Source organism: Pseudomyrmex gracilis, unplaced genomic scaffold, assembly GCF_002006095.1.
Source record: "Pseudomyrmex gracilis isolate BER0280 unplaced genomic scaffold, ASM200609v1 scaffold_18, whole genome shotgun sequence".
NCBI classification, from domain to species: Eukaryota; Metazoa; Arthropoda; class Insecta; order Hymenoptera; family Formicidae; genus Pseudomyrmex; species Pseudomyrmex gracilis.
In genome coordinates this window covers 477877-494699 of record NW_018020602.1, presented here as the reverse complement: position 1 = coordinate 494699, position 16823 = coordinate 477877, and the positions used below count along the sequence as shown (strand labels likewise).

At 37.8% G+C, this 16823-nt stretch overlaps 2 protein-coding genes across 5 annotated transcripts in view; both read right to left on the bottom strand.

Moving 5' to 3' along the window:
• Positions 1-6013: 6013 nt before the first annotated feature.
• LOC109864220 (protein asunder homolog) lies at positions 6014-9598 on the bottom strand. Its single transcript, XM_020445220.1, has 10 exons — positions 9410-9598; positions 9092-9327; positions 8951-9025; positions 8504-8793; positions 8330-8420; positions 7912-8119; positions 7441-7820; positions 7052-7210; positions 6484-6818; positions 6014-6367 (listed from the first exon to the last, which is right to left on the bottom strand). The coding sequence occupies exons 2-10, from the start codon at positions 9305-9307 to the stop codon at positions 6085-6087; spliced, it is 2037 nt and encodes a 678-aa protein (XP_020300809.1). The 5' UTR covers positions 9308-9327; positions 9410-9598; the 3' UTR covers positions 6014-6084.
• A 606-nt stretch (positions 9599-10204) lies between these two features.
• Positions 10205-16823, bottom strand: part of LOC109864194 (protein aubergine-like) — an 8597-nt gene continuing 1978 nt past the window's right edge. For 2 of the 4 annotated variants that reach the window (XM_020445180.1, XM_020445181.1), the window contains exons 2-12: positions 16193-16293; positions 15691-15852; positions 15362-15461; positions 15162-15281; positions 14843-15051; positions 14559-14741; positions 14314-14484; positions 13835-14114; positions 13254-13624; positions 12739-13147; positions 10205-12623 (exon numbers count right to left, since the gene is read on the bottom strand). In XM_020445180.1, the coding sequence (XP_020300769.1) occupies positions 11971-12623; positions 12739-13147; positions 13254-13624; positions 13835-14114; positions 14314-14484; positions 14559-14741; positions 14843-15051; positions 15162-15281; positions 15362-15461; positions 15691-15837 (2643 nt within the window). In that variant the 5' untranslated portion in view covers positions 15838-15852; positions 16193-16293 and the 3' untranslated portion in view covers positions 10205-11970. The remainder of the gene's footprint in view (positions 12624-12738; positions 13148-13253; positions 13625-13834; positions 14115-14313; positions 14485-14558; positions 14742-14842; positions 15052-15161; positions 15282-15361; positions 15462-15690; positions 15853-16192; positions 16294-16823) is intronic. The other 2 variants (XM_020445179.1, XM_020445178.1) reach the window with 2 other exon arrangements.

The window sequence follows — 16823 nt, the reverse complement described above, 5'->3', positions numbered from 1 at the left end:
AGAGAATTTGTAGGCACAAACAACAGCTGATGGAGGGAGACAGAAAAAGTATTTCTTTCACACACCGTGCATCTTCTATGCGTGCGTGCGCGAATTCTCTTATAAAATATTTGACGCTTGTATTTTAGCGCGATGGAAGAGAGCCGTCGCGCGCGTCTTTCGACTTATCGTCCTCTCGGCAACGAGATTCCGAGCGTAGGCGCATTATACACACGGAGCTTGGAAGAAAGGGCACCGAGAGAAAGAGAGAGAGAACCAGGGTAGCAGGGAGAGACAGGCGAAAGGGGGTAAAGGAAGAAGCGGAGAGTCGAGTGCAATGCATCGCGGTCACTCCAGTGACCTAGTAACGTCCGCGGCGACCTTAGCTGCGACGTGTTTCACCCGTTTAAACCACCCTTCGTCCTCCTCCCCCCCGTCGGTTGCCCCCTCGCACAACCTCCTACTCTCCCCCTCTCGTTTCCTTTCTCCTATTCGCGCCACACGTGACGCCAGTGCACCATGAGGGAGAAGAGAGGCAAGGGATATTCTTGCGGGATGTGGAAAGGGGGACAAGGGAGAGAAAGAGAGAGATGCGATGATAGAGTAAAGAGAGGAGGGAGGAGGATGATATATACAAAACACAAGGTCACAAGTGCGATTGTGTGGACGGCCGCGTTGGTGAAGACGCGTTGTGTGACGTAACACCCGGCGACGACGAGGGAATACGTGACCCGAGGCGCCGGTGGTGTGTTATCATGGTATTTACCATACGGCATGTGCCGGTGTGCGCGCCGATGCATTAGTTCGTGTACGTGCGTCAATGTGCTCGTGTTACACAGATCCGCGCTGCTTCCAAAGTGATCCGCGCTAGTTAGAAGAAAAAAAAATTCCGAGTGAATCGATAGATTCAATATTACGCGGATATCGATAGTGTGTGAGCGTTCGCCGCGTGGTGCTTATCTGTAAAAAAAAAATAAAAAAAAAACGAAAGATAAATTACGAAACGAGGAGAACCTCGTGAATGAAAACTCGTTCGATTGGTAGAACACTTCGTGGTGTTTGTTTGTTATGTCATGTATTCGAACGGCTAGCTATTTTTTTTTTCAACGAACAGTTTGAATATTTATAGATTTTGAAAAAAACAATAAATCTACAAATCTGCAGAAAAAGTAAATAAAAATATACTATCTTGTTCCACTCTCCTGTTACTTTTGTTTTTGTGTACAAAAACAACGGCAGATACGGAGAAAAATATTTTCCCATTTTAAACAATAGATACTTCAGCTTCAAAATATTATGATCGCTAGAGAGAGAGAGAGAGAGAGAGAGTTCTAGAGAGGCAGTTTTTAAATTAAAAAAATCGCTATGTAGATACAAATTTAGCAAAGCTTTTTGAAATCCAAAAGTTTTAAAAATCGTATCCCGTCTGAAAAGTGACAATTCGATTTTCCGTCTTTTTGTCGTCGTGCGGAAACTTTTCTCTCGGCGTTACGTAGTCGGTTCGAAAAATTTCTGAAGGTGAAAGCGGAGGGAGAGAGAGAGAGAGGGGGAAAGAGAGAGAGAGAGAGAGAGAGAGAGAGAGAGAGAGAGAGAGAGAGAAAGAGAGAAACCCGACGAACGCAGGAGAAGAGAGAACACGATACAGGCAGAGAAAAACACATAGTCTGCCGTTCGGTATATCCGGACCCTCCGTAGGGTAGCTCATTAGAAGTCTCGCCCTTTGAAAATCGTTCTGCTATACGAGCAGCTGCCCTGCGGCACAGCAACGGATGGTTACCAGCGGGGCGCCTACCTGGAAAGTTTAGACATCAAAAGTCTTCTCTGCCAAAAATTTCTCTTAGTTATATGTTGGGACTCTTCTAGGTCACATCGTGACTTAAAACGACAAAACGTCCGTCTTATCACTGAAAAAGACAAGCTATATCTGCAAGAAAAACTGTCGAAGTTTTCTTTTGCATTTATTGAATATTGGGAGACAAAAAATGTTACGCCAAGAGAAAAAGAAGCTTCTTCTACAAAACGTTTTTTTTTTTTTTTTTTTTTTTATGAAAAGACGTGAAAGACAACGTAAGACGATTTGACAAATACGAAATTGTGCTTTTCAGGCGTGTAAGATAAAGAAACATGGAACACTTGTTCGGTCTCGAGAGACAGTTGCATTAATCAACTTTTAAATGACAAAGAAAATCTTTTGTGCAACGCGTATCACAAACCTGAAATAAATTTCGCATTAAAAATACAATTCTTATAAAAAAAAAAAAACTTGTTCTTCTATTTCCCGTCCGCTCGCAAATTCTTTTCACGTACTTACATAAATCCAACCACCCTCTTTGAAAAACAAGAAAAAAAAAAGAACTCGAGATATACTGTGTGTGTATTTTTCCCTGTCCGATATGTACGTCCCTGTGCCACGCTTTAATGTTCCGTACATCCTGCAGGGACATCGCTCAAAGGGACGACAAAGAGCCAGTCGGCCGTGAGCTCGAAGGGCAGCAACCCTACGGAGGGAAAACGAGTTTCGCTGTGCTCCTGCATTCTCAATGGGAGTCCGGGGAATATTATGCTGAAAAATTCAAGCGTGAACTTTTACCTGAACTTTTTCTCGTAGAAAAGCTTATGCTGTGAACAAAAAATAATATAAAAAAAAGTATATTAAAAAAAAGTAGATAACAATTTTTATTTCGGTTTTTCTTTCGGATTAAGAAAGAGATCGCGTGCGATAATATATTATATCCCTCTTTCTCTCTCTACAATAACCGAGTTTTGGCAAGAACTGACACGAAAATTAACGTTAAAAAAAAAAAAAGCAATTAATAAAAATCAATATTAATTACGTTGTTATTCAAACGCGCACCGACGCAAAACTACACGGTTTTGCAACACGTGCGCATCCGATATATATATATACATTTTCATTTATTTCAGATCTGATTTATTCAAGTGTGATTTGTCCCATTAGCAGATTAGCAGATCCCTAACGCAATGCCGTGGTATCCATTGATATTAGTTACGGAACTGGCGTGGTTATCCGAGTTTTTTCATGTTAAAAAGCGGGTGTTTGTGCTCGTTTATTGACGCGGAAAGACGCTCACACCACGCTCTCTACCTACCTACCACCAGCAGCTCCGTTTCGTTCAGTGACCCTCGAGGCCGCGATCGATATGTACGCGTACCCAGCTATACACAACGCGGGTTTCAATTATATAAACGGGTGCACTCCCATATCGCGCGCCACGACGACGCGACACACGTCCCGTCGTCGTCGCTTATCACGAGAGCAACAATTAACACATTTATTTACGTACCTCGGCAACGTGTCGTTGTCGATCGCGATTAGCATTACACGGAATATTGGCTGCATAATTTACACGTCATACGGCCACATTATTGATCATCTGTTGTGCGATTCCTTGCGCATATCGTTGCTTGTATGCTTAATAATTTAAATAATATAATTACCCCGTACGTAAACATAGACGATTATATTACGTGCGTGCGTGGGCTCGCTTGAAATATGTAATCCCTTCCCCCAATTATCGATTCAGCTGTTTAGCAACAAGCCAAACTTCCTGATTCGATTGCGATATTAGCAGCGTTGATTTTATTCTCGAAATAGAAGAACGAAGGTTTAATGCAATTATTGATCAATAATCAAGTTAGTTAGTTATTTATCGTCAAATGCATTTGCATCAGACAAATGTGTATGGAACATATATGTGTGGAAAATTGACACAGCAAATTCTGTTATCAGGCCAGCGCAAAAATAATTGCGGTTATTTAATAAGTAATTTATTAAGTAAATAATTAATTTGATATAAATAATTTATTAAGTAACAAAACGTATTTGTTGCGCCAACCTGTTACATAATTATTTATTAAATAACAAAAACCGCAATTATTTTTGCACCAATCTAATAATTCGCACACATGTAAAAGATATTAAAGTTTTTGAAAAAAAGAAAAAAAAAAAATTCACAAGCGTGCCAATATAATTTTTGCGACGAACAATTAAAATGCCAAAGTTTACTGCAATTGTTTTACTTCAAGCTGTCAAATCAAAGTCTGTTTAAAGAGCAAGAAGCAAATTTTACGCGATTAATGTTTCTCACTAAAGAACAATTACAACGTAACAAAGTATTTCACATACCTACGTTAAAACTCGAGGAAAGTCACGGCGGAAAAAACTGTTGTGTTCGCATCTAAAAAAAAAAGGATTCCCAACGTACACACACGTACGAAATAGAAACCGAAAACGCTCGGGCGAATATATTGCGCTTTTCCACATTCTACCACGTGTCGTTTTATTTTTGCACACGCACGCATGCACGTGGCTCGTACGTCCGAAACAAAAATGAGCAGCGCAACAGACGTGTGCACACACACCGCGCACCCAGACTCTTACATGCGTCATACGTACGTACACACGTACCTACGTATATGCGCGCGTTTACATGCATAAGTATACCATTGACCGGGATATCCTCTATCGCCTGTCTCGGGATGAATGAACCGTTACGTCATGCACTTGTACTCACTGGTCCCCTTCCGCAACCCTCCTCCACCTCTTCCTCTTCCTCGTTCTCGTCCTCCTCCTCGTAACCCTCCCGCCTCCCTCTCGCCTACCTACCCATCTGTTTCTCTTTTAGCGGCTTGCATTATACAAGGTGCAGCATAAGTAATGGCCTCGCTCGAAATAGATCGATTTGATCCGCGCGCGTCCGCATACTTTTCTTCTGCATCCTCGAGAAGTCCTCGTGTCGTTTCTTTCACAAGAAACGGCTGACTCGGGATCTTTTAAAGAATCCACGAGTATTTCCGACGAAAAACCGCACAAGAGAGCTCGATAATCTCGAGTGACGGTTTGGTTCTCAGAGTCCTTGGCAGAGGACTTTTCGATTCGGAGATTTTTAAACTTTTTGTCAGTCCTCGATTGTCAATCCAAAGAATTCTGGTGGATTCTCCGGATTTTCGACGTTCAAGATGTTTCATGATACTTCGCGCGCCTTGAGATCCTTCGTTCCTGGTTGTTTTGTTTCGGGCGCGTCTTCGCCGACAGTCGCGAACTTCCAAATCCCTGGGTATGTAGCCAGTGCGGGCTTTCCTTCGTCTGCGTATCTTTCTTTATCTCCATTATCCATCTCCGTCCAAGTGAGAGAGGACCGTATCTTGCGTCGCGCGCAATACGACACACAGAGAGTCGTCTCTCTCCGTTTCCCTCTCTCCCGTTCCGCTCCTATCGCTCTGGCATCCTTCCACATTCATCGATTAGCACAACGGCGGAGCACACGTCTATACATTCGACAAAGGTCGATGTATCCCTCAGACGGCTCAGACGCTCGGCAGACGTGTTGACTGTAAAACACAGCGGGGGAGGTGAGAGGAGAGAATGAGAAAGAAAGAGGGGAAAGAGGGGTAACGGTAAGAGGAAGAAGGAAAAGGGAAATGGCGTTGTACTACTGATACACTTTTGTTCCACACGTCCCTTTAAACGCACAGATGAATGCCCGGCGTATTGATGCGGTGATCGCGTTCCGAATATATCATCATCGTATTCCAGTTTCGTTCTTTATTTCAATCTTTCTTCTTCCCTTGCTTTTTGGCTAACAAATTGACTTTTCTAAGATTCTCTTTTTTTCACACTATTTTTGTAATTTTGCACACAAGTGCTACCTCTCTGAATTAATTATCGAGTATAATTTTGTCGTGTACAAAGTATACAAGTTCATAAATCTTTAAAATGTCTTAGTGTTCATAATAAATTCACAAAATATAATTAACAAAATATTGAGAATTGTGACATTATTTAGAGCGGAGAGAACTAGTTGTAAAAAAATTAGTTTAAAACAATCACAGAGAGGTATGAACTTGATTTCATCAGAAAAAAAAAACGATAGGCTTGAATATTTTGCCAACGCGTATTATATTCCCTTTTTTCTTCTGTTATATAATTTTAATATCCTATAGAGTTACGAGAACATAATATTAAATAAATCAATCTTATAATTTATATGAGTTATATTTACAACGTGAAAAAAAAAAGACATATATTATATATATTTATATATAGAGGATGCATCTTACATTTTATAAGTTTGTTTTTTACACTTATCCTTCTAGAATGGTCTCCCTGGGTTCTCTTCCTCCTGTGTCTTTTAGATTCGGATACAACTTCGCTTTAAGGCCGTCGCTGTTAATTCTGCCGTGAAAGTCCGGTTTTCTGTCTTTCGGAGCGCTACGGTGCAACCAGATATCCAAAAGACTCTTTCCGGTGATACCTTTGTGCAACTGCTTGCTCAAAGGCACTGACACGGTGGCAGGTGGTGACATAGGAGAATCTGTCGTCGCTCTGATCACACTGACTCGGGCACTTCCGTCTTCTTTGCCAAAGCTGAAAACATCCAATCTTCAGTTTTGTTCACATGTTCGAACAACAAGTCTAATATTTGAATATTTCTAAATATTAAAAGATACTTGGAACGTTTTGACGAGAGAATATTTAATTACCCATCTAACTCCCGTAAAGCTTGATCGAGTTCCACCTTGTCTTTGTCATCTTTGTTTCTAATCTCCAGCAGACAATTGAGCACTTCAGAATGCGCGACTGAATTGTTCGCGTGACACTTGAGAAATGTTTCTATTTCATCCCACAACAAACGATAGTGCTCCTCTCGACGTGTTCCGCCTCCTTTTCCACCACGACCTCCACCGATGCTGGGTAACGGCAAAGTTTCATGCTTCGCTTCCAGATTGAGCAAGCTAAAGATCACTTGCTTGCATTGCATCACTTCCTCAGCGGTCAGATTTTCTTTCACTATCAATTCCGGAAGCGGTTCTATCACCTACATGAGAAATTTTAAAATAATGTTAATTTACATAAAAATAATTCAAATTATTAAAACAATTGAGGATTTACTTGAAGTGTGTAAAAGTTTTTTCACTTTCAATTTACTTACATTTGGCTCTCAAAAAAATATTTATTTTAAAGCAATAAATATATAATTTAAAAGTATTTATTTTAAATTTCTCTTATTAAATGAAATTTTTCGTTGTTAATACTTTCAGTAATACCAACCTGTTTTAAATTGAACATAAGAGTACTAGATATCGTCATGGGCCAGTACTTAGTGTGACGTTCCAGTCGAAATCTCATCTTCTCTACCGGACCGTCATTGGAAGTGGAACCTTGTTTCAGCGGTACCAGCATGTTGTTTCGCATAAGAGCGCCAAAATCCTACGACAAAAAATAATATTAAATCGTAATATTTATGTACTTTCTATCGTGAGAAAAACTATTGCACGTATAATGCAAATTCTACTAGCGTATTTGTTGCGAGACAATAAATGTGTTCAATGTTAATTTACAGAGATCTTCTAAATATAATGTTATACACAATAGAAATAACGCGCGAGATATACTTTTGACAATAAATGAGTACATTAGTAATTAAAAAAACTTCTTACGGTTATTCTGTAATCGGTGACACGTCCGCCACAACCTTCGCTGATAGATGGTGGATCTTCTAGCACGCTTCTGGCAGTGGACAGAGTGTGAATGAAAATTTCGCCGCCGTGCGCCGCCAGCAAGTGGGAAATAGTCTTTCCACCTGTCTTTCTTGCCATTTCCAACATAACTGATCTACCATTTAGTAGAAAATTAATCAAGCATGACGACGGTCTGCTATTAACATCTACCGGCGTGATTCGGTGCATCACCGTGCAGTACTGCATCTCCGAGGCGCTGCAGCCACGCGGTGTGCACCACTTTAACGTGACCGTCTCGTACTCCGATCCTTCCTCGAACCGTCGAAAAGTCTTTATCAACGATGAATCCGATGAATTTCCTGCAAAAGAAAGCAAAAAACAACAACAAAACTTTAATTCACAATTTACTGGGTGTCACGTAAAAGAAAAGTCTGACAATATTTTGGAAACCTTTCAAGATAGCTGAATGCGCAGCAGAAGAATGAAATATCTCCACGTCATAATTCGCAGACGAGCTGGCGTTTTGTTCCTCCTTCATAGGTATACCCGTCACCGTAGTGCTGGCTAGATCATAATGAGACAAAATCAGATGGGACAGTTTAGAGTGGAGAGCGGAAGCTTTGATTGAATGCACTTCTACTGTCAGCAGAGGAGATACCTGCATAAAAATTACTTTGAACAGAACTTCAAATGAAGCAGACACTACGCATAAAATCTCCAAAAAGTTTGTACGTTCTTTCTAAACTCTACTGTACAATTAATTGAGAGATAAAAAATATAACTAAAGATAAACTAAAGAATTTTTTAATTGTATAATGTTACGATATATAAAAACAAAAATAATAAAAATATATTGTTAGAAACGTACCTCCCGAGGGGGTTGAGAAGTAACTTGAGATTCGATGTTGTTAGGACTAATATTCAGGATGACTAAATGGCAATAATCGATAGGTATCAAGCTGCAAAATCCGAGCAACAACAAAAATTAGAATTTTTATTGCATAACACAATTCAAGAAAATATCTAAAATAAAAACACTGACTTATCCGAAGCTAATGCAGTCTTATTCTCCTGTTCCAATTGGTTCAAAAATATATTCTCCAAGCTCTTCATGTTACTGTTGTCTCGTGCGCTTGTTATGCATATTACCCTGCCTCTGTTCATTACCAGCTTACTAGCATTCTCGTTCAGAGAGGTTCTTTTTTCATGTTGTATTTCTGTACATTCGTTCAAACCTTCTATCGCAACTCTTAAACCATGTACAACTGAATAGTCCTCTCTTGGTTCTGGTGTCTTGGTGGGCACTCCCAAAATAGCAGTTCCATTCATAATCTATAAGAGGTAAACCCACTTAAATATACACATAACCACACATAAACACACTTAAATTCTTATAATTAGTCTTTTATATATATTTTACAGTTTTTTAATATTCTTACACACATATTACTAGTAGTCATTGATATAAAAATTAAAAGCTACCGCTTACATGAGCTAAATTCTGTTGCAACGGGCTCCATGAGTTTAGCAAATAAGCTGCTCGATCTGTCACAACAAATCTTATCTGAAAAATGAACAGAACAATGTGCGATGATGACAATAACATCAAAATATTAAACTCTGTACTGACCAGTTTGCCTGCAGGAAAAAGATCCCACACAATGCGACAGTACTCCAACGAAGCTTCGACACTGGTAGTCCACAAGGATTTTGAAACCGGAGCAAGTGGTATCAAATTCTGTCCTCTGCTTTTGAAAAAGTCAAACTCCAACGGACATTCAGAAGAAATGCCGAAATACGGAGTGTGATCCAGAACAAATACAGTTTTGTGATTCGCAGGATACATCTCTTGTATATTTTATTATACTTAAAAATAAATTACATTTCTAAATAAACAATGCTCCTTTGCGTTCCGGTTGTCAGTATTTTGAGGTTATAAATCACTTACATAAATCGATATATTCCATAGTTCAAAAATATAATATCACAGTTCTTCCTTTTATTTAGTAATCCACGCGTACTATAACTTTTGAAACTTTGTGAATAAAAAAGGACATCTCCGAAGCTAAATTTCGACATTCACCGCCAATTTGCGCATATAGAGAACAAGCAAAGCGGACAAAGTGGGGATAACGTTGCGCGCGAAACACTTTGCTGGCAACCAATGGGTGTGGAGTTGAATGGCTTTCTAATAAAAATATAAATTCTAAAAAAAATTATATGCGAAACGGACGAGTTTTTTTGTGCGAACCGATTCTCTTCTCTCAGTGAGTCCGAAAAAAGAAAAGAATCGGTCAGGATCGGCCTACTGGTCTCGCGGATTGAATGCAGGGTCTGCGAATATGGAGATCCCGAGTTCGAATTCGCTCACATCATCTTTAAATGTTTTCCGATCCCTTTCAATCAAATTGATCGATTGATTGACGAACTAAATCGGGCCTCTAATAATTTTGAATTCGAGTGTATATCTCGAATTTAATAATCCCGATCTTACAAGGCGGTTACAGTCATATCAGCCTTGAGCCACATACAAATTGAACAGAATCCAACATAAATACGAAATAGTATTTAAAAAGTGTGCAAAAAAAAGTAAGCAATAACATGAATATAAATTAGCTTACGTTCATGTAAATTAGACGATAGAAAGGAAAAGATTTAGTGCCAGTAAAAAAACGTTTTTTTTTTTTTGGAAGGAATGAGAATAGATGTATATCAACTGTTATACACTTTTGTTGTATACGTACAAAAAATTTTATTTAACACCTCATCAAACTAAATTTGTGCGAAAAGACTTAAATGTAGTTTTTTGTAGTATAAAAATACTTTGTACGAAAGAAGCATATACTCTAAACGCTACTAAAAGAATCGCTATCGAAATCATCGGATTGAACTCAAATTCATCGCTGTATATATTTCAAAATGATTTCTTTTGTCACATAGTCCTTCTGTTTTATAGCTTTGATATAACATTTGATATAACATTTGTACCTACTAATGCGCAAATCTTGAGCTAGAAAAATAAAGCATACGTATATCTTAAAAACATGTTCATGGTACGAGAGAGGATGGAAACGGCTATTGTTACAATCGAGCTACTCTTAATCTTATTATTGTACACATAAGATTACCCTGTTTAATATAAACAATTATCAAAGAACGATAAAAGCAAAAGAGTAAGATAAGAGATCATGGATGGCTCGAGTGAACGCAATTCTTCAGAATTTTTCATGATTGAACGCGAAAGAATTTGTCTTATTTTAGCCCGGATAAATGTAATTTTTCGGAATTAAATATTCCGACAAGTTACAGTTCGCCACACAAGTTGTTGCGCTTTTTACACTTAGCAATACCAATTATAGTAACACCCATCGCGTCGCACGTTATGGCACATTTGTAACAGAGATTTGCAATCAATGTGTGTTGCGCATCAGCAGACGAACAAGTCAAAATGTGAGGGGAAAAAAAAAAAAAAACAATCATCAAGAAAAGAACTAATACTGATGTCCGCTTATCGTTTAACGATATTAGGAACTTGAAGCTGATGCGTCTCGAGTTGAAAGATTGATAATCGCAAATTCACACACAAATTACAAAAATAGTAAATAGTAATCAAGTCAAAAACACACGAAGATACTTGAGCGGTAAGACTCGAGTATTGAGCAAATCAACGCCACACAATTACAAACCATTTTCTCAACTACAAAACGGCAAAACAATGTCCTCAGATCTTACTGCTCAATTTTTTTCGTGTTCCTCAACTTTGTCATACAATATTGACCGGATATTGTGTGTGAAAAATGCAGATGATATGGAATATCTTCGAAAGAATAACGTCAAACGTCATTATATATTGAACTTCTCAGCTTAAAATTATCGTTACACACTCTGGTAACTTCTGGTGCTTATTCTGACATTTAACGCTAATATAAAAAATCACGCGGACAGGCACACTTTGATTTACGTCACTTGCTTAAAGAGTCGACAATTTGGCTCTGTAGCGTCACAATGCTATTAAAAAAGTTCGCTATCTGACGCGATCTTTTGTTCAATAAACACATCTTCTCTGTGTCATTGGGTCTGTTAATATGCGGTAACCGCGTGCTCTTTACATTTCATACGATACTTACAAACACTCGAGTTCTTTTAGAAACGACGTATCTCCAAGATGCCTGTTTTGCATTTCGTTGCGAAACGTCGACATGCACCTTCTTATTCGACACTGTGTTCTCTGTGACACACGTGTTTACTCGATACTTAATCTATACTGGTCGATATAACTATAAATTTATTTATAATTTCTTATAAAACAAAAAGAAATCAATCCAGACTGTAAGATCGTCCTGTAAATGTTTGACTTCACTTATGTCTTAAATGTATCTTCGTAATCTTAATACAAAAATACAACCTGTTATATATATATAAAAAAAAAACTCAAATATATAAAAAAAAAACTAAAAACGATGAGGTTTTGCAGATTTGGCATTAAAAAGAAACGCAAGTGTGCAAAGTTTACAAGAAATATAACATATTCTGTAGATGATTTTCCGGCGCCTTGTGAACATATCTGCTAATCAAGAATGCCAGTTTGTGAGCGTAATGACAAGGCGCTGGCACCCTGACAGTATTTGAACAATTATAATACATATGTGTCAGTTTGAACGTCAGACGTTGTATTTTGTCTGGATCCAAACCGATATTCGAGTCGATAATGTTGTACGAGGTGGGCGTCACCGTGCCTTGTCGCACCTGTTGCGAAACAATAAAGAAGTCATACTTCATCGGATCAGTTATAACATCGTCAACTATCGTACCCGGAACGGGATTATTTTTGTTATTGAACAGTCGCGTGTTCAACCGTTTTGTCACGACTATAAATGCAAACTTATAATTTTGGCCGTTATACGAGCTTGTATACAAGCTGTCGAGAGCTTTCCTTATCTGTTTGACCTCGCGTTCCTGAACTTGCGGTATCTGACCCTCACCGACACCGTCGCGATAAACAACGATACGATTCGGTGCCACATTGTTGATTCTATGATACATCTGCACGGCTTTGCAGACGTTTTTGCACAGATCCTTCGACAGTTCGTCGCCGTCGCTATGTGACGAAACTGTACTGTAGTATCTTGTCATTTGCTTGTCCATGGACGCCACCATTGCACCTGGCAAAAACCACAAATCGATTAGCGTTTTTAACTAATTTTGCTACAAGAATGTAAATTCAAATTCTCGCGACTTTTATTCGCGCAAAATTTCACAAAGTTCGAGGATACTCACCGAAATCTTTAGACCTGTCAATCGTGTCATGACTGACATCGAAACCAATGATCATCAGTCCGTCTAATGGTATATCTACGGTCCATGGTGCACCACCCAATTTACAGTTCATTTGTATCGCTATCTTTGTGGCGATAGACATGATATTCCTGTGGCCGAGAGTTCTCTTCAAACAGACCTGTGACGGCACAGGGCGATCTACGCAGCACTTTTTCTTAATCACGGAGTAACGATCGCTGCGATTGTTCGAAGCAACACAAAATACTAGCTGCGGTATTTTTTTACTTAACAGACTTTCCAAAAACATGTTGTAAGTATTTGCACGGTCGTCGGAGATAGTGCATACTCTTGGCTCAGCTATCCTGAACCTTACACCTTCCGCTACGTTTCTCAGCGTTGGAACAAATCTCTGAAATAAAATGTCAAGTAAACCACAATCGATCACATTCTCATAGAATATATTTACACATATGTATACAATTTAAAATACTATAAAATAAAGCTTTTTGTAGTACCTCAATGTCTCTTTTGTCTCTCTCCGAAACTATTAGCACCCAATCTTTCAACTCTACCGAAGTCAAGCAAGTCGTATTCTGCATCTCTCTCGTCCAGTCGCCATTCGTAGGTTTTATCTGTCTGCGGTGACTGTCTCTTGCCGGCGGCCCAAATGTAAGTGTCTCAGGTGGCAGTAAACGCCCGGGAATTTCGAGCAACTTGTTGTCTAATTGCAAGTTCCACTCTTTAAATTCCTGTTGAATCTCGGGCTTACTGTTCAGTCTTCTATTGAATTTCAATAATTTATCAATACGACTTTCTGGGCCTAATCGCGTATACTGAGCCAAAGCTTGCATAAGTTTGAAATTTTCTCTCATGTCATCTGTTAAGCCTGAAAATTACAATACACGTTCTGTAACACGAATTCTTTCTCGCAATAAAGTCTTTGTATAAGAAACGTTTCTTCTTACTGTAGAAAACTGAAGAAAAAAAAAAAAATAGCCGGAGGCGAAAAACACAAATCAACTTTTTGAATGAAGAGTACGGAATAAACAACAAATTAAACACTGCCGATAAGACTTTAAACTTTTGCAGGCTGTACCTGTGGCATTACACAATTCTGGCACTAAATAAATGAGATCCGCTGGTCCGCCCTGTCGAACTCTTACTTTTGATTTCGCCACTAACATCGGTTGATTAGGGTTTGTTATGTCGCGGCCGTATTTCTTTTTGTAGTATTGTATATATGTTATTTTTTCGTTATTTTTCAATGTAAACTGAGACGCAGGAGTTGTCTTGAAGTCCACATCGTCGATTGTATAGGTATTATTGTTGTATGCGGTAAGAACTACCGTGTTGATCACAGCTTGGCTAAAAGCATCCTGCACACAAACACAGACTTATATATCTACTAATTATATACTTTTAGTTTTATTTTAACAATATAAATGTAACACATGTAGAACTGTTAAAATGTAGACACTTGCGATAAGTGCTACAGCAAAAATATCTAAACCAAATTCTATGTAAAAACAAATGTGTCAAGAGAAAGAAAAACTTCTTGTGAAATTGTGTACTTACTTGATAGCGGTTGCCGTATCTCTCGCGTATTTCAAGATAAATTTCATGCAATGTTTCTGATCGCATAACTTTGCTCGATATTTCTGCACACATCAAAATGTCATTCTCGTGCTGACGAATAGAAGTTATGTATCCTGGCCACACTTCCATTTTAAATGTAGGTATGCTAATCTGTGTTACACAATTAGATTTATTTTACTGATTACATAAATTTTCTCTGATGCTAGCCGCGAACGTATACGCACCTTCTCATGGGGATCGTAAAAATTGCGACCAACCAGCTTCAACTTGAGCTGTTCGTAACACTTCCGCATGATTATATTGAAAAATTGAAGATAGTGAGAATCACCCCGTACCATATCGCCAACAGACCGAACGGTGATTGTTATGATTTCTTGATCGGATTCACGTTTCGAAGTGAGGACTTGCTACAATATTTCAGATGGTGTACGACGATTTCCAAACGGTCGCGTATAATAAGTGAATAAATAATATGTACAAGGTCACACATGTACGTAATATTACTTACATCTTGTAATCGATTAGATGAGTACATTACAGTGCCGTCAAAGATATACATGCCGAGAGCCTTTTTGTGTACTTTAAGTAAACCTTTGCGAACAAAGGTGTTATCCTCTTCAGGTGCAAAATCCACGCGATACTGATGAAGAGACCAGTCAGTTGCCTTAAGTACTTTGTAATAATTAGCGTACAACCTTATAGCTTGTCCAGTTACTCCTAAATTAATTTAAAATGACACGATTTATTTAACTTACAATAATATAATTTACATCTTTATGATGAATAAGAAACTACCCAAGTTGAATTCTTAAATTATTACTACTCACCTTTCTTACTATCCAAATCTTTTGGTCTTGTAGGTTTTAGAATATCACCAGGCAAAGTTCTGTTGCCTCTGCTCATACCTCTTCTACTTGGTTGCATGGCACCAGCATCGCCACCTCCATCTGATAAAAAAACAATCTGTTATTATATTTTATCGTTTTTATACTATGCTAATCTAAAATTAACTTAACATCAAACATACCTCCGGATACTGTCAGTTTCTCAAGTCCTCTGCCTATTGTTTGAACTCCAGACGCATCGCCTTTCTCGGTATGATGTTGCGAACCACGTCCTCCACTTGTCTATCACAATATTCAGTTCCATTATAAACGACCATTATTACCAAAAAATTACTATTAATACTGTTTGCAATAATATCAGTAAACGTAAGTACTTATTTGTGACAAATATTGACCGGTATGTAAATATAATATGGTTTTACAATATTTACAAAAAACAAAAAAACAAGAAAGAAGCAAACTTTATTTAGTATATAACAGCTTGATAAAGCTGACATTCATGTATCCTTACTGAAGGAGTTGCAGTTGCAGATTGTCCTGGTCTGCGAAGTTGCTCGCTGCTTGCTTGAGCATGAGGAAGTTGTCTCTGTCCAGAACTCTGCTGTTGTTGACTGCCTGCACGTCCGCGGCCAGGTTGGCCTCTAGATTGACTACGCATTTTGCAGTCTCGGTACTGAAAATACATATTCAATTTTAAACTAAATAATTAACAGAAGTAAACAATCAGAATATAAAACTTAAAGAGAACTCTAAAGACACAAAAGAAAAAAATATCTTACAAATATATAATTTATAAAAATAACCTTATTTAATATAACGAGATATAGTGAGACGGAGGCAACAATTGTTTAAAACTTTTAATTTATTTTTATTTTGCATCATCAGATTAACATACAAAAAATATGAATTTCATTTTCATAAATTAGTAACACAAATTAGCAATCAATAAATTGAAAACACAATAAATAAATAAAATACTAACAAAAATGTGTATTGTAGTTTGTGCTAATTACCTGAGCTTGTCAATTTATAAATTAAAAAACAATAAAAAATTGACGGTCACAAAGACTGCAATCGGGACTGCTTTATGGATCTTCACCCGGGTGATTGAGGGCTAAACGAATCAAGCAGAACGATCAAGTTAACTTATTTTTAGCTTAATCTTATTTTTATGCTAATAATTAAAGATTTGTATTCGTGTATACTGAATAGTACTTAATAATGCTTTCGTAATAGTAATGTAAACGCGTGAAATGAAGCTCGCAACCCATCTTATCTGAATTTAAGCACATGTTGTTCACATACAATTATGCAATTTTTCCACTCTAACGTTTCTCACTCTAAGACCGAGTTATCACACTCGCAATAAAAAAACACTCTATCGTCAACAGGCAAATCACCGTTATTGCAAAAGAGGAAAACGTATAAGAATTATATGAAAAAAATTAAAAAAGAAAAAACAAACTTTGTTTATCGAGCAACAAATAATACACATCTTTAGTAAGTGTAAACTTAAGTCAAGAAGTAGAACTTTATTAGTCATATACTGAATGTATGTGCAAAATATATATATATTTTTTTAAAATAAAAAATTAACAACACATTTATAATTCGAATTGAATTCAATTCGAAATCTCTATATCG

Bases quoted from the DNA above. Each gene is read 5' to 3' on its own strand.
- LOC109864220 (XM_020445220.1), bottom strand. From the start codon at position 9,307: ATGTATCCTGCGAATCACAAAACTGTATTTGTTCTGGATCACACTCCG. The intron at 8,794-8,950 runs GTAAGCGGTAGC...TACCTCTTATAG, and splicing joins TGCAACAGAATTTAGCTCAT to ATTATGAATGGAACTGCTAT. The intron at 6,368-6,483 runs GTAATTAAATAT...GGATGTTTTCAG, and splicing joins GCTTTACGGGAGTTAGATGG to CTTTGGCAAAGAAGACGGAA.